Source organism: Zophobas morio, unplaced genomic scaffold (genome assembly GCF_036711695.1).
Source record: "Zophobas morio isolate AGI-343-1 ecotype UQ-CSIRO unplaced genomic scaffold, CSIRO_AGI_Zmor_V1 ptg000012l, whole genome shotgun sequence".
Taxonomy (NCBI): domain Eukaryota; kingdom Metazoa; phylum Arthropoda; class Insecta; order Coleoptera; family Tenebrionidae; genus Zophobas; species Zophobas morio.
Genome location: NW_026972117.1, coordinates 21183972 through 21205539, shown reverse-complemented (window position 1 = coordinate 21205539; position 21568 = coordinate 21183972). Strand labels below are relative to the sequence as shown.

Sequence of the window (21568 nt, the reverse complement as noted above, 5' to 3'; positions counted from 1 at the left end):
CGAAAGAATCTCTTTTGGTAATTTCCGGAGGTGCTGTGATCTCAGACCAAAATTTTTGAAACATGCTCTTTCAAGTTCAAGTTTTAGCCCCGCCCACCTGCCCTTTATTTTCTTAGAGGGTAGATCATTTGGTAAAATCAGTCTTATCTCAGCAAATACTAGCCCCGCCCACCCACCCTTCATTTTCTTAGAGTGTATGTCACTTGGAAAAATCAGTATCATCTTAGCGCGCTTTATTTTCTTAGAGAGTAAGTCCTTATGGGATTAGTACGTGCCAAGATAAGATTGATTTTGACAAGGTATGTACTCTATAGGAAAATACAGGGCGGGCGGACCTGGAGCTATTACTTGCTAAGATAAGACTGATTTTGTGAAATTACCCTCTGAGAAAATAAGTAGCAGGTGGGCGGGGCTTGAATTTGCCGAAATAATATTGATTTTGGCAAGGTCTAGCCTCTCCCACCCGCCCTTTATTTTCTTAATGAGTACGTCCTTTGCCAAAATCAGTCTTATCTTGGCAAGTACTAACCTCGCCCACCCGCCCTTTATTTTTTCAGAGAGTAGGTCATTGGTCAAAATCAGTCTTATCTTGGCAAATACTAGTCCCACCCACTGGACCTTTATTTTCTTAATAAAATGTGTTTGAAAATTTTGGAAAGTTCCAAGATTTTCGAAATGTTCTATTTCAGAATCAAATTTTTGAAATATGCCAAAATTTGCCTTTTTGAGTTTCTTTCTAAGGTCGTAGGAATTTTCGAAGAAGTAACCCTCCCAAAAAATTCTGGAAATCGAAATCAAGAAAAGAATCTCTCTTCGTAATTTCCAGAGGTGCTGTGATGCCAGACAAAATTTTCGAAAGATACTTTTTCAAATTCAAAATATCCCAAAAATTACCTGATGTCATTTTGGCAATTTTCGAAAACTGGTAGGAATTTTCGAATAAATGAAGCCAAAAAAATCTAGAAATTGAGACCAATAAAAGAATATCTTTTAGTAATTTTCAAAGGTGTTATTATTCAAGAATAAGAGTTTCGAAATATTCTTTTCAAATTTAAATTTTTGAAATATCCCAAAATTTCCCTTAGGAATTTTCTAAGAAATGATGCCAAATAAAATTCTGAAAGTCGTACTCATTAGAAGAATGTTTTTATTACTTTTCAAAGGTGCTAAGGTTCAGGAATAAAATTTTCGAAATATTCTGTTCAAATTCAAATTTTTTAAATGTGCCAAGATTTACCTTAAATTCATTTTTGAGACTCTGGTAAAATGGTACGAATTTTATAGGAAAGAAAACCCAAAAACAATTCTGAAAATTAAAATTAACAAAAAAAATCTCTCTTGGTAATTTCCGAATGTGCTAAGTCTCCGAACCAAGATTTTCAAAATATTCTGTTTGAAATGAAATTTTTAAATATTTAAAAAATTGCATCATATCATTTTGATAATTCTTTACAAATAGAAAGCATTTTCGAAGAAATGAAGCCGAAAAAAATTCTGGAAGTCGAAACCAATAAAAAAATGTTTGAAATATGTCAAAATTTTCCTCATTTTATTGATTTTTGAGATTCTTAAAAGGCCGTAGTAATTTTCAAAGAAGTACTAACTTGCCCCAAAATTCTGGAAATCGAAATCAACGAAAGAATCTCTTTTGGTAATTTCTGGAGGTGCTGTGATCCCAGCCCAAAATTTTCGAAATACACTCTTCCCAGTTCAAGTATTAGTTCCGCCCACCCGCCCTTTGTTTTGTTAGAGTGTATGTTACTTTGAAAAATCAATATCATCTTTTCTTAGCCCCGTCCCCATAGGTCCTTATGGGGTTAGTACTTGCCAAGATAAGATTGATTTTTGCAAGAGATTTGCTCTCTAGGAAAATAAAGGGCGGGTGGGCGGGGCTAGCATTTGCGAAGGTAAAATTGATTTTGGCAAAAGACGTATCCACTAAGAAAATTAAGGGCGGGTGGGCGGGGCTAGTACTTGCTAAGATAAGACTGATTTTGTTAAATTACCTTCTCAGAAAATAAATGGCGAGTGGGTGGGGATAGAACTTGCCAAGATAAGACTGATTTTGGTAAGGGACGTACTCTGTAGGAAAATAGAGGGAGGGTGGGCGGGGCTAGTACTTGCGAAGATAATATTGACTTTGGCAGAGGATGTACTCACTAAGAAAATAAAGGGCGGGTGGTTGGGGCTATTACTTGTTCAGATAAGACTGATTTGTCAAATTACCCTGTGAGAAAATAAATGGCGAGTGGGAGGGGCTTGAATTTGCCAAAGTAAAATTAATTTTGGCAAGCTCCAGCCCCTCCCACCCTCCCTTTATTTTCTTAGTGAGTACGTCCTTTGCCAAAATCAGTCTTATCTTGGTAAGTACTAGCCCCGCCCACCCGACCTTAATTTTCTTAAAAAATGTCTTTGGAAATTTTTTAAGGTGCCAAGATTTTCTAAATATTCTGTTTCAGATTTTTTAAATATGTCAAAATTTGCCTTATTACATTCATTTTTGAGATTCTACAGAGGTCTAGGAATTTTCGAAAAAATAACCCTCCTCTGCCAAATTTCCGGAGGTGCTGTTGTGATCCCAGACCTAGATTTTCGAAACATTTTCTATCAAATTCAAATTTCAAAATATCCCAAAGATTACTTTCGTCATTGTGGCGATTTTCCAAAAATGGTAGGAATTTTCAAAAAAATGAAGCCAACAAAATTTTAGAAATTGAAACCATTAATAGAATGTCTTTTACTAATTTTCAAAGGTGCTATTGTCCAAGATTTTTGAACTATTCTGTTCAAATTCAAATTTTTGAAATATCTCAAAATTTGTCTTATTTCATCATTTTGCAGATTCTTCAAAAATGAATTTTCTAAGAAATAATGCCAAAAAAAAAATCTGGAAATCGAAATCAGTAGAAGAATGTCTTTTACTAATTTTCAGATTCAAATTTTTGAGATATGCCAAAATTTATATGTTTAAATGTTGTTTGTGATCACTATAATGTATCTTGGACTGAAGCGTCCTGAACATGCTCGCTACGCTTGCATTTTAGAGTAGATTTACCCTGACGGGCAGATCTTGAGAATCATTGTAATAAAAACTAAATCGCCCTGTGACCGATCATTCGTAATTTTATTTAAAAAAGAACATTCAGAATGCGTGTGCAGCGAGCACATTTAGGTGTTCAAAATTATTCGTAAACCTAAACACTTTCGCTGAGATTATTTCTTGATCACTTCTCTGCAAAAAAGAACGCTTAGAATGCGAGCATGTACAGGTGTTACTAAAAATAAGTCACGGCTCTAAAAAAATTTGGTTGTCAAAGTTGGATAATATTAGTTCTAAAAATATGAATGCTTTGGGAAACACCAAGTACAGACTCGCAATATTTTGCGTATCGCCAACAAAGTGGGCACCAACTTCATCAATTATAAAGTATAAATCGACTCGGTGTTTCCTATTCTCAATACTCGAATAAGAACTTCCTACGAAATACTTTTATAATCTTGTAAAATTCTCACGTTTTATTTGTTTAAAAATCGTGCGACGAAATTTCGGTGGACGGACGGTGACTGTCCGGAATCTCGCAGATAACGCATGAGGGCGGCGTGCCTCGGTGCCAAGCCTTCTTGGACCGACTGGTGCCGCTGAAATAGAAACACGCCTGGGCGACCTAGGCTTATGCGGACACCTTCACGCCACCGGGGATGGCATCTTGTGTCGGGAGCGGCGGTCGCTCGGGCTCCAGCTCCCTCCCCGGGGCGGAGCAAAATCAGGAAAGTTTTCATGAAATTCCCGAAAAATATTGAATTTTGCCGAAAATTGAAAAGACAACAAGCGAAACGAATTTGCGAAAATTTATGTTGTTAAGCCACGAGGTTATAGGCAACCCACCACAACTCAAGTTACATGCTTCAGGTCATCTACGTAATTTGGTGAGATAATGGCCAAAGAAAACTAGGTCACAAATCAAAAAAATCACACTGGGTTATTCAGTTGACATTTAACCGAGTAGGTGTTACATATTTGCACGTAGGTTTTAGATACACGAAATGTGCCGACCATTTATCAAGAATGTCAAATGTAAAAAAGTCTGAATCTTTTTGATCACTCGGTGCGTTATAAGAAAACACAAAATATTAATAAAATATAACTAAAGTTAAATTACAATTAGGCTTATTTATGCCCCAAATAGGACTCATCTCTGTTCACCAGGGACGTAGAAGGACGATTTGAGTATTAACTACATTTCCTTTAAAAAAAAAGACCCAAGTCTAACGGTGGGTTTATACCTGTTCGTATACATCTAACATGAAATGTTTATAAAAATTACGTAATTTTTAGGCGGTTCATGCTGCAATAAAAACAAATGAAAATGGATAACTTACGCATGTGCTGTTGCTTTGTTGTGAGGTTTAATTTTAAGGATCTGACAAATTTCTAACTTTTTGCATGTTGTATAATACAGGGAATATCTTGTGTTTAATAAATTGATGTTAATTTGATAAAAAAGCAGGTTGGAAATGACAGAAATCTGACACTTCTGACAGAAACAAGTCAAGTCAGATGTCAAGATATAAATAGATCATGCGCAATAGTGCCATTTTACTTAATTTACTATTATTTTTATTAAAATTAACTCTCTACACTTTCGTAGAATCGGAAAGGGGTAGAAATGATTGTTAGATTATGAATTAGTATTTAGTATAGGTAACATGGATTAAAAATAATAAAAAAATCCATAGAAATAAAATTAATAATTAATTTTTTCAGTAATTATAAGTTTCGAGACATTCACACGAACGTCTTGGAATTTTTTTAAAGGAAAAATGTAGTTATTATTAAAATCATTCCTCTGCGCCACTGGTGAAGATCTACACCACTGGTGGAGTGGAAAGAATCCTAATTAGGTTATAAATAAGCGTCTGGTTGCAATTTAATTTTAGTTTAGCATTGTCTAGATAATGCCAAGTTGGTTCACGGAACGCGTCCACAAATATTTCAATACCTATACATTTTGGAACAACTATAATTGGTGGTTTTGGAAGAATACTCAAATTAACTGGATGATGAAGAACTGCAGCGAGGATACTTTCGACAAGATGGTGCTACAGCCCATACGGCTAATATAAAAATACATATTTTGATCTCGCTTGATTTTCTATTCTCCCAAATCCCCGGATCTGTCTTTTTTGATTTTGTTTCTATTCGGCCATATTAAAAATACCGTTGAATCACATTAATGACATTATAGTTCATTTTATAAAAGTTAGATTAAATTACGTATTAAAAACAAATGAGAAAAAATTTTTGGTTATAAATATAGAATGAAGAATTAATGTTTTTGAAAATACGCAAAGAAAAGTTTGTCTTTGTTTGGAACATGATCCAAGAGATTTTAAAACAATTTTTGTAAATTTAAATAAAGGTAATCTGAAACATTTTTGTACGTAAAGCTTCATCACAGCATAGATAACAATCAGTAGGGACAGCTCGTGTCGGCGCCTTTGTTCTTTCTGACCCGAATTTTAAGCCGTCATGGATGGTCGTTGCCTAAACTATTCCTAGATGTCGCCACCCAATTTAAAAAGTATCACTTCATTTAAAATTTCAAAAAAATATTACAAAAAAAATACATATTTGTCGACTCGCATAAAGTGCAGGTAATTGGTATGGGTCGACGCAGGTAAGAATAATTAAGGAATTCATGAAACCGGAAGTCCATAGGGATTAAGCGAAAAAAGATATTTGACAAAATGTACGGCTTGGGTCATTTTTACCCACGCGCGACTGCTTATGGGTTAAGCAACGTCTCAAAATAAAACTCAAGATTGTGTAGGTCAAAAAAAAAAATATATATACATGATGAATAAAAAAATTGTTTATTGAGTGAAGGTCTGCTTATATAATTTTTTGTTACGTGTAGTTTGTTTCTTATTACTTTTATATTAAATTTTACCACAACAACGGAATCATATATAATAATTTTTTTATATTTATTTCATAACCACCGTTGTTGTTCGTTTGCGACGACTTTTTAAACAAAAAGTGTGTTATGTTTACTATCTTTTCCAAGAATTCCAAACACGAGGGAGAGAATAAGGCAGGCGCACAACAAGGATCCTGTATGAAAATTCATCGGACGAAGATTTTACCTTTTATTGTGAAAATTACATTTTTATACTATTTGTACAATTCTACTGGAAAAGCAGTCTTAAACAAGCAAAACCGGCAAAAATATTGTAACAAAACTGCCAAATTTCAAATATTTTAGACGTCAGTTGGGCGCCCTCATTCGGTCATAAAGCGAACGACCACCAACGAAAACGGCTCACGAAAAACGGCGAGCCGTCCCTACTGATTGTTATCTATGCTGTGGCTTCATTTTCAGCTGTTAGGCAACCAGTAATACTCCACAGCAAAGTAAGGAAATATTTAAAATGACAATGTGGTGTGTAGAAGTAAAGGGAACGGTTTACTTTTCTAAAGAACTTTGATTAAACTTCTTCTAAATTGCCCGGTATATTCCCCCTGTCAAATAATTAAGATGTTAAATTAACAGCACCACAATGTTGTAAGTATGTATGTTGTGTGTTTTTTTTTTTAATAAATCGAAACTATGTAGGATGTCATATAATAAGTTTTATTATAGGTATACGCATTCAAGTGAATATTTCGTGTCATTTCATCACCATTCAATCTTCATTTCTTAAAAAAATTATAGTGGGATGAGGCTGTCAGAAAAAACGAGGAAACACTTTCGATTTAATACTTTCGAAATTTCATGACAAAATGTTGTATTTCTTTATGTAGAATTTAACCAAATTACAAAAACTCTTATATAAACTTGAAAGGAGACATATTTTTATCATAAATGTAGCTCCATTTCGACTCTCACATCACCACCTTCTACATATGAAAATGGAAAAAAGAAAGCAGCTTCGATCCATCAAAACCTTACACTAATCTTCAGTCTTCGAGGATGGATCTAACGTTAAACACAGTTTGTTATCTTGTCGCCAAAATTCGTATTTTGTGTAAAGAAAAAACGTGACAAAATAATTCTTGCGTCGAATGCAAGCTAGCAGGAATTGATAAACAGCTAATTTTTTTTTCTCGACTTTTAGTAGCTAGTAAAATATGATAAAGTAGGTCCCCCATTTTTGTTTGCTATTGTCCGCTGCCGATTTGAATAGATCTATAATCTCCGAAAGGATTATTGAACTGATTATAGCAACACATAGTGTTGGAAATTCCATATCCAATCATCTTTAGCAGGTACCTGGGGTTGTGAGAGGTGGGGGTGTGTCCCACCCACCCCATTCAGTCGGTACCGGTACACACAATTATGTAGTCAGAGTTCTGGAATAAATCCCAAGTACAACGGTCGCACTGTTCATTTTGGTCCTTCGAAGTAATTCCTAATAATCACAAACACATAGTATTTGTGCAGATGATAAAGAGCAGACTAAAATTATTGTAATCCCCACCAATAATATGTTGGCGTCATTTCAAAATGTTTCTAATTAAAACCTTTCTAGAAGGGAAAAAACTATCTGGACTTACTGAATTGATGTGCTTCTGGAATGAGGAAAGTTCTATAACTAACTCTAGACCATTCTTGTTAAATGTTAAAGTATTTGCTCAAAATACCTCTAACAAATTAATGCAAAAGTTTGTGCCACACTCACGTTAAGTTAAAATTGGTCTTAAGTTAATTAGACAAAACTTTGTGCTCTCTTCTGAAACAGAACCAATTCGCATGCATGTTGGAGCAATTTATTCAAGAAAAATTTGTTTAGTAGTCATTATTCGGTTCTAGGGGGAGATGTAAATGTAAAATAATCATAGAGCAAACAGACGGAAACGGAAACTCAATATTTTCGTATGCTACTGGCTACAAAACGTCAAGAAAACGTAAAATTAGATTTCGCAAGTTCAAATATGTTTTCTATTTTAGGAAGCTCCGAATGCAATTGTTACTACAATAGAAAACGCTCCCTCGCAATGAAACTGAAAAGATCTGCACACAAACAAGTTTAATCCACCTACAGTGCTTCAATTTACCAACATTAGTAAACATCGACTTTGTTAAAATTTCATGAAATTTGACTTCTGTTGTTTGTTAATTTTTTGAACGGTGTGGGCAAGCTTTTATTTACAGTTCACTAAGAATAAATAGGTTAGCACGAAAATAAATGTAATTGAACTTGGTTTCAGGATCATGCATTTGCTTCATTTCTAGCGAGAGATTTCTGTGGAAACTACTAAATTTAAATTCATTGCCTTTCAACAACAGCAACGGAGGATATGATGACACAGAAGTGGGTCACAAACAGCCTTCGTGGCATTTAATTAAGACCCAATTTAAGTTTAAAGACAACAATATGTTGTTTTTGTTACAGGGGATGGTTTCAACAGTTACAACGTTCGAGGCCTGTTTGCTTTTATTAAAAAGAAAACGTGCTTGTTTGAACTAATTAAGCTTAGGCTTTACTTTTCTAGTCTAATTTGCTCCTGTAATTTATTAACTACTTTACATACATAGAGAGTAGCGTACCTAAGAAATATTCAGTAGTTTTAGAAATCTTAATTTACGCAATCTGTACATGGTTGGCCATATGCTTCTGAATATACTTCGCATGACAAGTAATAGGTGTGAGCAGTGGCGACTCCGTTTACCGAACAGATGGAGCTGTAAAGTGCCTTATAAGAAAATGTATTTTTCTTCGTGCAACTATATGTATGTTATTTTAAAAACAAGAAATTTAAGAGATGCTTTTATAATGAGGAAAAAAATATTTTCAAAGATCCCACCGAAAATTCTTCATACGTTGAATTTTAATGTCATCGTGTGAGCTTGAACGCTTACTTTTTACGTACTGAAGCACACGTAAACATTTGTTTGGTAAACGCACTGCTGAATGTTTCGGACGCACACTTAGCGGAAAGATATAATATGTTGCGTATATCTTGATATGTTTGTTATCACAGGACTGTTTTGAAATAATTACGGACCTTTCTGGTACATAAATATTTTTTAACCAGATTTACGGCAACTGAAACAACTGTAGTTTTAAAAATTGGTCAAAAGTTATTTCGACAGAACTTCCCTCGTTTCTGAAGTACCTACAGTCCAAGAAATACTGCTTCTCCGAAAAATTATAAAATTTGATTTTGCGGAATTTTACTTTTTCGTGCCAACCTATATGGAATAAAAACAATACAGAAGGTACTGGTCCCAGTGTATCGTAATAGAAAGGAAGGTTTCACCTTCTTCAAAAAAACAGTTGGGGATCCCGAGAAGATATATAATATTCTTAAAAAAAGACACTTGTGGCAGCCGAGAAGGTTTCTCCTTTCTTAAAAAAGGACAGTGGGTACCACCGAGAAGGTTTCACATTTTTAAAAAGCGACATTTGGGGCCCCGAGAAGGTTTCACATTCTTAAAAAAGACAGTTGGGAACCCCGAGAAGGTTTCACATTCTTAAAAAAAAAGACAATTGGCGCCACCGAGAAGGTTTTACATTTTTAAAAAAGACAGTTGGGACCTCCGAGAAGGTTTGACATTAAAAAAAAAAAACATTTGGCGCCACCGATAAAGTTGTACATTTTTAAAAAACACAGTTGGGACCCCGGAGAAGGTTTCATATAAAAAAGACATTTGGCGTCCCCGAGAAGGTTTTACATTAAAAAAAAAAAAAGTTGGGACTCCCGAGAAGGTTTCACATTAAAAAAGACATTTGGCGTCCCCGAGAAGGTTTTACATTTTTAAAAATGACAATTGTTACCCCCGAGAATGTTTCACATTCTTAAAAAAATACATTTGGGACCCCCGAGAAGATTTTACATTAAAAAAAAACCAATTGAGACCCCCGAGAAGGTTTCACATTTTTAAAAAACAATATTTGGGGCCCTAGAAGGTTTTACATTCTTAAAAAAGGCAGTTGGGACCCTCTAGATGGTTTCACATTCTTAAAAAAAGACAATTGGTGCCCCCGAGAAGGTTTTACATTTTTAAAAAAGACAGTTGGGACCTCCGAGAAGGTTTCACATTAAAAAAAAACATTTGGCGCCACCGAGAAAGTTGTACATTTTTAAAAAACACAATTGGGCCCCACGAGAAGGTTTCATATAAAAAAAAAGACAGTTGGGACTCCCGAGAAGATTTCACATAAAAAAAAAACATTTGGCGCCCTCGAGAAGGTTTTACATTTTTAAAAATGACAGTTGGGACTCCCAAGAAGATTTCACCTTCTTAAAAAAATACATTTGGGGCCCCCGAGAAGATTTTACATTAAAAAAAAAACAGTTGGAACCCCCGAGAAGGTTTAACATTAAAAAAAGACATTTGGCATCCCCAAGAAGGTTTTACATTTTTAAAAAACAACATTTGGGGCCCCGAAAAGGTTTCACATTAAAAAAAACATTTGGCACCACCGAGAAGGTTGGACATTTTTAAAAAAACACAGTTGGGACCCGCGAGAAGGTTTCATATAAAAAAAGACATTTGGGGCCTCCGAGAAGGTTTCACATTCTTAAAAAAAATACATTTGGGGCCCCCGAGAAGGTTTTACATTAAAAGAAAAACAGTTGGGACCCCCCAGAAGGTTTCACATTAAACAAAGACATTTGGCATCCCCGAGAAGGTTTTAAATTTTTGAAAAAGACAGTTGGGATTTCCGAGGTTTCACATTAAAAAAAAAAAACATTTGGCGCCACCGAAAAAGTTGTACATTTTTAAAAAACACAGTTGGGACCCCCGAGAAGGTTTCATATAAAAAAGACATTTGAGGCCTCCGGAAAGGTTTTACATTTTTAAAAATGACAATTGGGACCCCCGAGAAGGTTTCACATTCTTAAAAAGCGACATTTGGCGTCCCCGAGAAAGTTTCACATTCTAAAAAAAAAGACATTAGGCATCCCCGAGGTTTTACATTTTTAAATAAAGATGAGTGTATCCTCACGTTTCGAGAATGTGGGGTAATTTCATTAAAAAAAATTGTTATGACGTCATAAACATAAATAACGCGATAGAAAAAGGGAAAAACGAAAAGCTCCGGTCCACATTCATTCGTAACCACAAAACCACCACCGGGTTGCCTTACGCATTGATTAAATTACTTACCAGTACGTTAATGGTAACATGTTTATACCCTGTATTATGTCTTTGCGAAAATTTGGACCATTATGGAAAAATTCAAAGCGGATTCGTACACCGCTACACACTTATAGGACTATATTGTTGTACAATAGTTAGATCAAATAAACATAGAATTTTTTTAAATGACGTCATCAAATTATTGGTGGGGATGATTTAACGATCTACATTATATTTATAATTATAATATACCTATATACAAAATTTGACAACAATCGGTCCAGTAGTTTCGGAGATTACCTGCCTAATAAAAATGGATACAGACACCAGACAGACGGACAGACGGAAACGGGAGACTACTTTTTCGTGCTCTAGGGGTCATGAAACTTCGAGAAAATATAAAAGTGGCCATTCGTCCGATGTAATAATTTGTGATTATTCTCCGAATACTTTGTGATCTTTGGAAAATGCTAGATTTTTACTTCCTGAGCGTAAGCTAGCGGACTATTGTAATCGAATCCAATGGACGACGAGCTACTATGTTTTCTCAACGTTACATGACCTCTAGTGTACGAAAAAATAGGTACATATTCCGTTTCCGTCTGGTTTTTTATTAGACAGGTCATCTCCGAAACAACTGGACCGATTGTGGTCAAATTTTATATATGTGTTAGGAATAACATGTAGAAACGCTAGACAGAATTAGGCTATTCATTCTCACTCACAATAGGATGTCATCATCGCCAAAATGTACATAAATTAGTAATTATTATTTAAATTTTATAAAATAATTACTCCTGCACATGTGGTTATGAATCCGTGTTGGATTTTTACCGTCGACATCCAGATTTAAAAAAAAAAAAAAATGTATAACAACATTAAAAATGATGACGTCATTTTATAATTTTGCCAAGTAAATGTTACTTAAATTTTATATATTGACATACTTCTGCATGTATAATTTAAGAATCTATGTTGAGTTTTCCAGATCCAAATTTTTAGAAAAAAATCCAAAATTGTATTTTACAATTTAACTTTGAAATTGCAAAACCTAAAGTTCTGGAATATTTCAAACGTTTTAAGGTTATAAGAAATACGATAAATCGTTAATCAAAATTTATTCCATTTTAGCCTTCCTCAAAAATGATGACGTCGTCTTACAGTTCTGGCGAATAAATATTCTTTAAATTTTATAAAACAGAGTACTCGTGTGATTTATGGCATCCAGATTTTTGGTAAAAAAAAATGGTGTTCCAATATTTTACAATTTAACGGTGAAATTGCAAAATACAATTTTGTGATATCTTGGAAATATTTTAAGGTTATGAAACTATGGTAAGTCGTTAATCAAAATTGGTCTGTCATTTTATAATTTTTTTCTTCAAATTTATTAGTGTTTTTGGGAAAAAAACTGAGTGTGATTGATTAATCAGTCCTCTCTTCTGCACTGAGGAGACAAAATCAATCAAATTTCATTTAATAATATAACGTTTATCCCCTAAATTTCTCAAGAACGGTACAGTTCAGTGTTTTATTAGTAGTATTATTAATTGTGCACGTGTCGGAATTGACATACATGTCTTTGCTGAAATAATGTTGCTAGAAATATTTTAGGTGCACTCCAGACCAAATATAAACGAGTATGTTTTCGTAACATAATCCGTTCGAATCATACACGGTGCCGGAGTCTGATTGATTAAAGCATGATACGTTAATGAATTCAGAAAAACAAGCTCTACGAGAATTCTAAAAAATATATAGTGTCATTAAGAAAAAATTGGGTGTCGTAGGCAAGCACAAAAAAATTATAAAATGTCAAAAGACATTTATAAGATGTCATTTAACTTTCTACACTTTTATGGATATTACTTATTTGATTTTATATTTGTCGTGCTGTATAAAGGTTATCACAAATAACAGAGTTCGCAAAATCTTTTTTTTAGTTTTCAAAGAAACAGTATTTGTTGAATTCTTAAGAGGCGAAGGAAGTCCTGTCGAAATAACCTTCTACCAATTTTTTATCACTAGAACCCATTTTTTATAAGAAGAAATAACACAGTCATTCTTCACATTATCAAATTATTGTTGTTTTATAATTAATAAATACTCGAAGCTTTGTCTGTTTTGATCCACTACAGGGTGCCGCATCCAAGATTGGACATAGGAAATTAACATCGGGAATTGGTTTTTATTTTATCGTATCTCCCCAGATCGATTTAAAGTTATTATTGAGTGATGCATTTGTGGAGGTAAAGGAGGGGTATCGGCCAGTATTTTTTTCAACTCATTGACTCGCGCCCACTCCTGTAAAAAGGCTTTAAAATCGTATTTTGAAATTAGCGCTAAGTCCGATTTGTCGCGAAACGTTCCGTCGCAGTTCAACGATCGCGTTCTTGGATTAGCCGAAATGTCAACGTGTATTTTGGAAATTATTCCTCGATTCTCACTCAAAAATGTGTGATGATTATTGTAGGACAAATTAAACGGAATAAATCCACAATTTGCACAAAATATTTTGAGATTGTTACTGGTACCGGTCGATTTTAGACAGTTTTTATTACCGTTGAAAATAAATGTAGTTTTCCAATCTTTAGTGATATCTACATTTCTCTGATATTTAAGTTTCATGTGATATTTAAGCATGCACGGAGCCGAAAAAATGAACAAACGTGTATGTAGGTGCATCTCACAATATTGTCATGAAAATTATTACTAATTGATTAAATTAACCCTTGAAAAACAAGCATACCCTTGCTTTTTCATCTAATCGCAATGAGATTTTAGTAATAAAAACTTACTAAAGTCGACTGGCACTAGCAATAACCTCATAAAATATTTTTTGCAAATTGTGCATTTATTCCGTTTTATTTATCTTACAATAATCACACTGGATAAAATAATTGAGTTATTCAGTGATCTCTGAGTAGTGAGATAGCGCTAGTAAATTCCTAGCTTGACGGACTCCCATGACGATGCCGATGGAAGTGTTAAGGAAGACAAACTGCTCGAAGGGTTTCATTTCGAGCTTCTTGGATACGGCCTGGGAGGGATTCATGTGTTGCACTCAGTACCAATAAATGAACCAATTTGTCCTGAATCTCCACATTGAAAAAAATAATTCAATTTGAGTTGTTTAGTAATTTCTGAGTGAGAATCAAGGAATAATTTCTAAATTAATTTTGATATCACTCAATAACAGCATTAAAGTGACCTGGGGAGATATATAAAATAAAAACCAATTCCCCATGTTAATGCCCTGTGTCCAAACTCCAATGCGGCACCCTGTATTATTGTATTTCAACGTTATTAATGTCGTAAGTGCATGTCACACACGTACGATAAATTTCATGTGATGTGACATGACGATATGACCATGCACAAAGTAAAAAGCTTCAGATCGACTGCATCGCATTCCGATGGCCTCATTGGTTGTTGTTGTTAGTGTAAGTCTATTTTACAAGATACCATTTTCAGAGTTTCGAACTATTTGTAGGAATGAAATTTAACCCGAGACGTTATTAACAGCACCGATGATAAATTTTAGTTGTTTAAAACAACGTGAAATAGCCTTTGAGTAAATAGCCAAATGAGCGCACAACAGACGAAGCTAAATTAATACCGTTTAGAAATATCTTGGTGTAATTAACTGCAAGCGAACTAATTTCAGTAGTCTGAAGTTGAAAACGTTACAACGAATACCTCAATACGAAATACTGAAAAGAAGTTTCTGTTCTTAAAGATAAAGTGACATGTTTGAGATTTTAATTATGTTTTTTAGTTTCCTTGTTCCTTCGTTTTTGAAGATACAAGGATTGATGCCTTTTTTTGGTGTTGATTAATAAGGTATAATCAACAAAGATCGTCCTCTAATTGGCGCTGGAATTGTCGCCGTATTTCTTATTTCCCGTTGTAAATAGCAGACGATGAGAAAGAAATTTACTCGTTCCACGCCAATTTCAGAACGGTTTTTTTTGCTCGTCTCTTATATTAATTTTGATATGTAGGTACAGTGTAACACAAGTGTTGCTATGGTTCGGTAATTTCAGAGAAATTGAGTAGAGATTTTTGAGATAATCGTTCAAATAAGTCAGTAATGTCTTTATTTAGTGTTTTTATTTCCCGCCAAGAAACAGTTCACGACCAAGAAACAAATGAAAAAAGAAACCTCTATTTGCGTCTTCTACGAATTGTAAAACAGCAAAAAAAAACACAAAATTAGTTACTTTCGTTGAAATGACATCATCTTTTGGTACTATGTATTGAAAAACAAAATTAAGCTCGTGTTATTAAAGCTCAGGAATTTCTTGTGCAGTAATACGTTGGGTAAATTAGTCAGTATTATCAATTTAATTATATAGGGCAGTTTGTTTAGCCACTTTATGCCGGCTGATAGCCTCTTATTTTTTCATAGGTCATACAGCCCTCTCAGTCCCACCTCCCAGCCCATATCACCTGATGAACTGGATCCATCCCGCAGTGGCAGCCCGAATTTGGAGTTCCCCAGGATCGACTTGATGAACGAAATGAAGGATTTATTGCAGCTACGGCTGGACACCCCTCCAGTCGACAGATCCGTGAGTATATTTTATTCGCTTTCGGTCGTTGGTTTTGCTACTTTTATGTGTGTATACACAGTCCCAAAATTTATTATCGCTCTCGTAGTGCGCCCTCCACGTATTTATCATCCACTTGGCTTATCGTCCCGTCCATTTTTCCGTCTCCCCTTTCACTCTAAATTGAAATGTTCCGCGACTTTTTGTCACGTGGTTTATCAGACTCGTTCTTTGGGGTTTCCACTCGGTTACTCAAACCATAGTTATTGCCGTTTTCGAAGTTTTAGAAGTTTTTTTTAAAGCAAAAGTTGCGGCCGCTTATTTCGCTGTTTCAGAACTTTTCAAACTAGACTGAATAATGAAAGTTGTGGAGATAAAGAACCAAAGTTATTAATTCTTAAAAACACGACACGCTTGCTTTTAGATTTTAACTACGTGTAGGTTTTCTTTGTGTTTCGTAAAATAAACTTTCAGTGTGCTTCATTATTATTGATTGTTAAAAAAAAAAAACAAAAAAAATGTATGTGTTATCAGGTAGTTTAGAAATCACAGTTGATTAAACGCGTATGAAACGACTGTGCTTAAAACGTTCATCATTTTTAATTGGTTGCAATAATAAAACGATTTTATAGACGTGTCAAAGTTATGGATGATTTGTAGTCGATCGAGATACATATTAAAAAAATTGCCATAGCAATGTAGTACCTCTTACGTTCATTAAGTAATAAGTATACACGGTGATTCATTCACACTCATTTATTTTTGAACTTCAACATAAATATAACATGTTCATCGAATTCAATAATTTGAAAATGTACACTCAGCCAGGGGTGTTGCTCGCTTACGCGCGGAGGTCAATATACCCCATATGGATGGTTTGATTTCCAAAAAGGTCATAGTATACTTAGGGTCAAATAGAGGATTGTCCTTTTAGTGTTTTGAATTGCAGTTAGCAGCACAGGTACGAAAAAAATTCCAAAACTGTCTTCAGCGTTTTTGATACATATATATTAGATATGTTATTAATTTAGTTAGATGTATGAAAACAAAAAGATCAACAGATTTTTTTTGTAAAAAGTGTTTCGATTGTATGGATATGTAAAAATACAAGTAATTTCTCGACGAACTGTTTTTTAAAAGGTGAACCTATTGGTAGAATATTTAAGAACAATAAAAATATTTTCAGGGCTATATACTTACATATCTAAAGATTAATATAATAATTGTGTCGCTGAAAGTAAGAATCATGCAATTTTTTTGACCGCAGCGTGCAACTGCCAAGTTTTTCCAGACAATTTTTTTCGCATAAAATCTATACTAATAAATATGCATAATAAAGAGAGAACTCCTGATTGACCGACTCATTCGCAGGGCCCAAACTACTCAAGCTAGAAACATGAAATTTGAACAATAGATTTGTGTTACATCTTAGGTGAACAATAAGAAAGAATTTTTGAAAATTCCACCTCTAAGGCTGTGTATTAGTTATTAGAAGTAGAAAAAAAATCGAAGGCCAAAATTGTACTGTTCTTGGACGACCATACTTTAAAATAATTTTTAGCTACACAAGGTGTTTTGGTTTTAAGACATGACGCATAACTTCGTTTTTTTACATATTTTGATTGGCCTCTTCTCGGGCTTCACAGCTACAGTTTAGTTTTGAAATACCGTTGACACGTTATTTCATTTTCTTGAATTTTTTAGCAATGTAAGGATTCACAAAAAAAACTTTCGTATACAGAGTGTTTCTAAAAAATCTTTAATTATTACAATTTTCAAATATCGATATTTCAGTTAAACGGTTCTGAAAGGAGTACACTCTAAAATTATTCTTAACTATACAGTGTTCTGCTTTTAAGATGTAACACATAACTTAGTTTTTTTTAAATGAAACAACCTATATATTTTGACATATTCTCATTAGCCTCTTCCTAGGCTTTTTAACTACATTTACTTTTGAAATTCCGATGCGACGTTGCCACGTTATTCCAATTTTTTTAAATTTTTTTGCCACAAAAATTGCAATAGAGTTATTTTTGAGGTATATCTTACAATATTTTATGGAAGGATAAATAAAGGTACGTGCTTTGTTGTGGTATCAGTAAAAACAATAAAATCATTTTAGTATACAGAGTGTTAAAAAAATGCAAAACTACAATTTTCAAATATCGCTATTTCAATTTTTTCAAATAGTACACACTGTATTTTATGACTGTTTCTTACTCTATTTTTTGCTCCCATTCTTCTAATATGGCGAGTAAAAAAATTTCGCAGTAACTATCAACTTTAAATACAAAAAAAGGCAGAGAACAAAAAATAGAACAAGATGTGAAAATAAAATATAGGGTAGATTTGTTTGAGTAATAAGAAAGCATTTTTGTACTACAGTATTTATCAGCAAAAACTGTCAAAAATACAGGCGTGTGGATGCTAGTAATATACCGGGTGTTTCTTTTATTTGATACAACCCCTGTAAATTTTTTATTTTTAAAGATAAATCTGTAGTTCTTTGAGCAAATTTGTATCATTTTAAAAGATCTAGTGATGGCAACAATTTTTCAATTGTTTTTCAAGCAACTAGATTTTGAAATAAACGGAAAATTTTGGAGATATTTTACTAAATAACTTTTTTATTATTGATTTTAGAATATTGGTTGCTGGTGATTTTTTGTAGTGAAAAAATCAATCTTTCCATATATGAAAAAATATACCTAGTGTTCCATTAAAAAAACATAAGTTGACGTCATTTCCGGTTCTACCGCCAGTGATAATAAAAATGTGTGCTTACCATCATATGAATCTTTGAGAATGATACAAATTTGGTTAAAGAACTACGGGTTTATCTTCCAGAATAAAAAAGTTACAGGGGTTGTATCAAATAAAAGAAACACCCTGTATATTTTTAACCGTATCTGAGTCGTTTTTTTATAGCGATGTAATAATTTTGATATTTTCAAATTAATGTAATTAAAGAAAAAAAAACAGAATTTGATATTTTTATTAACTTCCAAATTACAACTAAAGTATCATATTAAACCGTAGTCCGCATCTTACACCTCTTGATTTCATTTTGTTTTCTTAAACTAAGAATTACAAACGTAGTTAGAAAATTTGAAAAATCTAATGAAAAAAGAATTCTAGTGCTCAAATCAATATATTCTTTTAATACAAGTAAAGAAGAGATTATAAACAACGCCGTCATTATATTGTAATATTTTTACGTTCCCAGCTTAAGCGAGGGAAGTATTGTAATAGGGTGCATCCGACGAATGGCTGATTTCATGATTTCTCGACGTTTCATAGCCCTTAGATTCTGAAAAAGTAGGTCTTCCATTTTTGTCTGTTTAGTGCTTTTATTAAATAAATAATTTCCGAAAGTATTCAGCTGATGGATGTGAAAATTTAGACGTATATTGGAATATCGTATAGATGAAACCACGCCAACCAAAATTTGTCTAATGATACCCCACCAACAATTTGATGACAGCATCGAAAAATTTTGCAAATTAAAATTTATTTTATTTAAATTTTATAAAATAACATACTTCTGTACCTGTGGTTCATGAATCCGTCTTGTGATTGTACCTTAGAACTTTATAATTTGGTCAAGAAACCCAAACTGAATTGTTTGATTGTATTTCAGGAGCGAGGAAAGTTCTGTCTAAATAACTTTGCACCAGTTTTTTTTCTGGAGTTAAGTGTGGAAAAATCAGTTCAATTACGCCATTGTAAAAACAAAAAACAACTCGAATTCTTTAAAAAAACGAGTCAAATTCAATATGATCTAGAAAAAATAAATTTCATGTTAAAAAAATATGTTGGCAACACCAACCCAATCTGTCAAATAGCTGCAATGCGAGCGTCATTATTTTGAAAATAAATTTTTCGTGACCTATTAGATGTTTTTTTTCGATCATGTGATAAGTATTATAACAGCACATAAATTCTAGATTTCATGTTTTGGTATACTGCCAAGCCTTTTATATCGTCGTTTTCGAGTTAGTAGTTTATTAAAACACATGTTTTATAAAGTCCGTTATTATCACACTGGTTTTTGTAATTTTTTAGTCTTGGTTTTGTGCTTCATTACTGGTGGTACGCCACAGGATAAGGAGGAGTTTATTTAAACTTGATTTCAACAACACTTTCATTCCAATATTGTTTACTCTATATTTTGCTCCACTCATTTATTAATTCACACCCTATTGTTCAATTTACTTTATACTACATTTTTACGATAAACGAGTGTGACAATGGCTTTATATAAAACTTTTTTTTTTTTTTTAGTTATTTTGACAGCCTTAATTGGCTACCATGCAAGGTACTGACCTATGTTGCCACATAGAGTTCCGACAAATGTCAAGTTCATCGATATGTTTAAAAAAATAGTAATGTTATAAAAATTGATAATTAATAAACACTAAATTTGGATGAATTTAAACTCCATAGCTGCTACAATATCAACTTGAAAAGAAACTTTTTATAATTTGTTATTTTAACAAATTTGATTTTATTATTATTGATCTATTTTTCTAATAGACATTGACTCGTTTTGGCACGAAAAAAGATTATATTGTATACAAAACACTTTCCTATCCTGCAAATATCGACACAAACTGTCCATTTCTTTCTTTTTTCTGGAAAAACTTTCGTGTTCTTGACTTCCTTGACATGGCTTGTCTGTGTGGTAATGAAGTTTTTACACATTAAAACTCTGTCCTCACATGAAAAATTATTTCTTTATCTAAACCGACATTTACTACAGTCAATATGTTTTCGAAACTTTGCAGATTTTTGCCCGTTTCCGTCACATACGGATTACAATTTAGTTTTCTTTCCTCTTTAACTTTTATAGCGCCACCAGAACTTCATACAGATCAGAATCGTCAATATCGGAAGCGAAATCTGCATCGATTTCATAATCTACAAGTTTTGATCCTTTATTTTCTTTCACAGCTTGGTAAAACTACACTTTTTTCACCCCACATTACTCACAGTATGTTGAACAGTGCCACAAATACAACGTTAATTATTAATATAATTTGACATAACTAAAGCTATGACCTGCTTAGTGGAATTTATTAAGTAATATTACTTGGTGCATTTTACCTCTAAGCCAACATGTCCCAGGTACGAGTGTTTCTAAAAAATTAAAAAACCGTTTGAAGTTGTCAAATGGGGGTACAGAAAACAGCTCTTACGATGTTGCTATGGCAATTTTTTCGAACTGTTCAGGTCGATACAGAAACTTAAAAAGCACCTAGAATGAGTAATCGGATGCTGTGTTACGAATAATTGAATACCCAGGAAATTCGTCTCATTTTCCCTTAACGCGTCCGTAAGGAGATGTTAAGAAAACGTCGAAAAGATTAAAGTGAAAATTAAAGCCCACACAAATAGATGCCGCCCCTGCTTCATCCATAAATATAGCTAATTTCGTCGTGTTAGTAGTAGTTAATGTGTTAGAGTGCTGTGCAAACAAGTGAGTTTGTTAGTCGTTGATAGTGTAATTTTGCTTCGCCGCTCCACTGTATCACACACAATACGGTGTGATTAAAGTAAAAACACGCCAATAAACTAGTGGTGAAAATAAACATTGTTGTAGACGTATGTAAAGTCGAGAAACAACAGTTAACTGCCTGTGTGTTTTACGTAGTTTCGTAGATTCAAGTGTTAATTACAAGAATATTCGCCGAAAACACCTGAGTTAAAGTCACAGGCAAAAACAAAAGAATTTGTGCTTACGTATCTAGTGTAAACTTTACTTAACTGCGTCGCAACGATCGGCTTAAAAGGGGGAGTTGTGATCGGAATTAAATTTACTTTGGTGCTTTTATTAATTAACAAAATCTCAGCCAGTGTAGTCGTGATTTATTGTAAGTATTATAATTGTTGGAGTCCTTTGAAATGGCTAACAAGAAT

General features: G+C 33.5%; 1 protein-coding gene across 3 annotated transcripts in view; it reads left to right on the top strand.

The window, feature by feature from the left end:
- Positions 1-21568, top strand: part of LOC135128016 (DENN domain-containing protein 1A) — a 120528-nt gene that overhangs the window by 78985 nt on the left and 19975 nt on the right. For all 3 annotated transcript variants that reach the window (XM_064054801.1, XM_064054799.1, XM_064054802.1), the window contains one exon: positions 15505-15667. In XM_064054801.1, coding sequence (XP_063910871.1) covers positions 15505-15667 — 163 coding nt within the window. The remainder of the gene's footprint in view (positions 1-15504; positions 15668-21568) is intronic.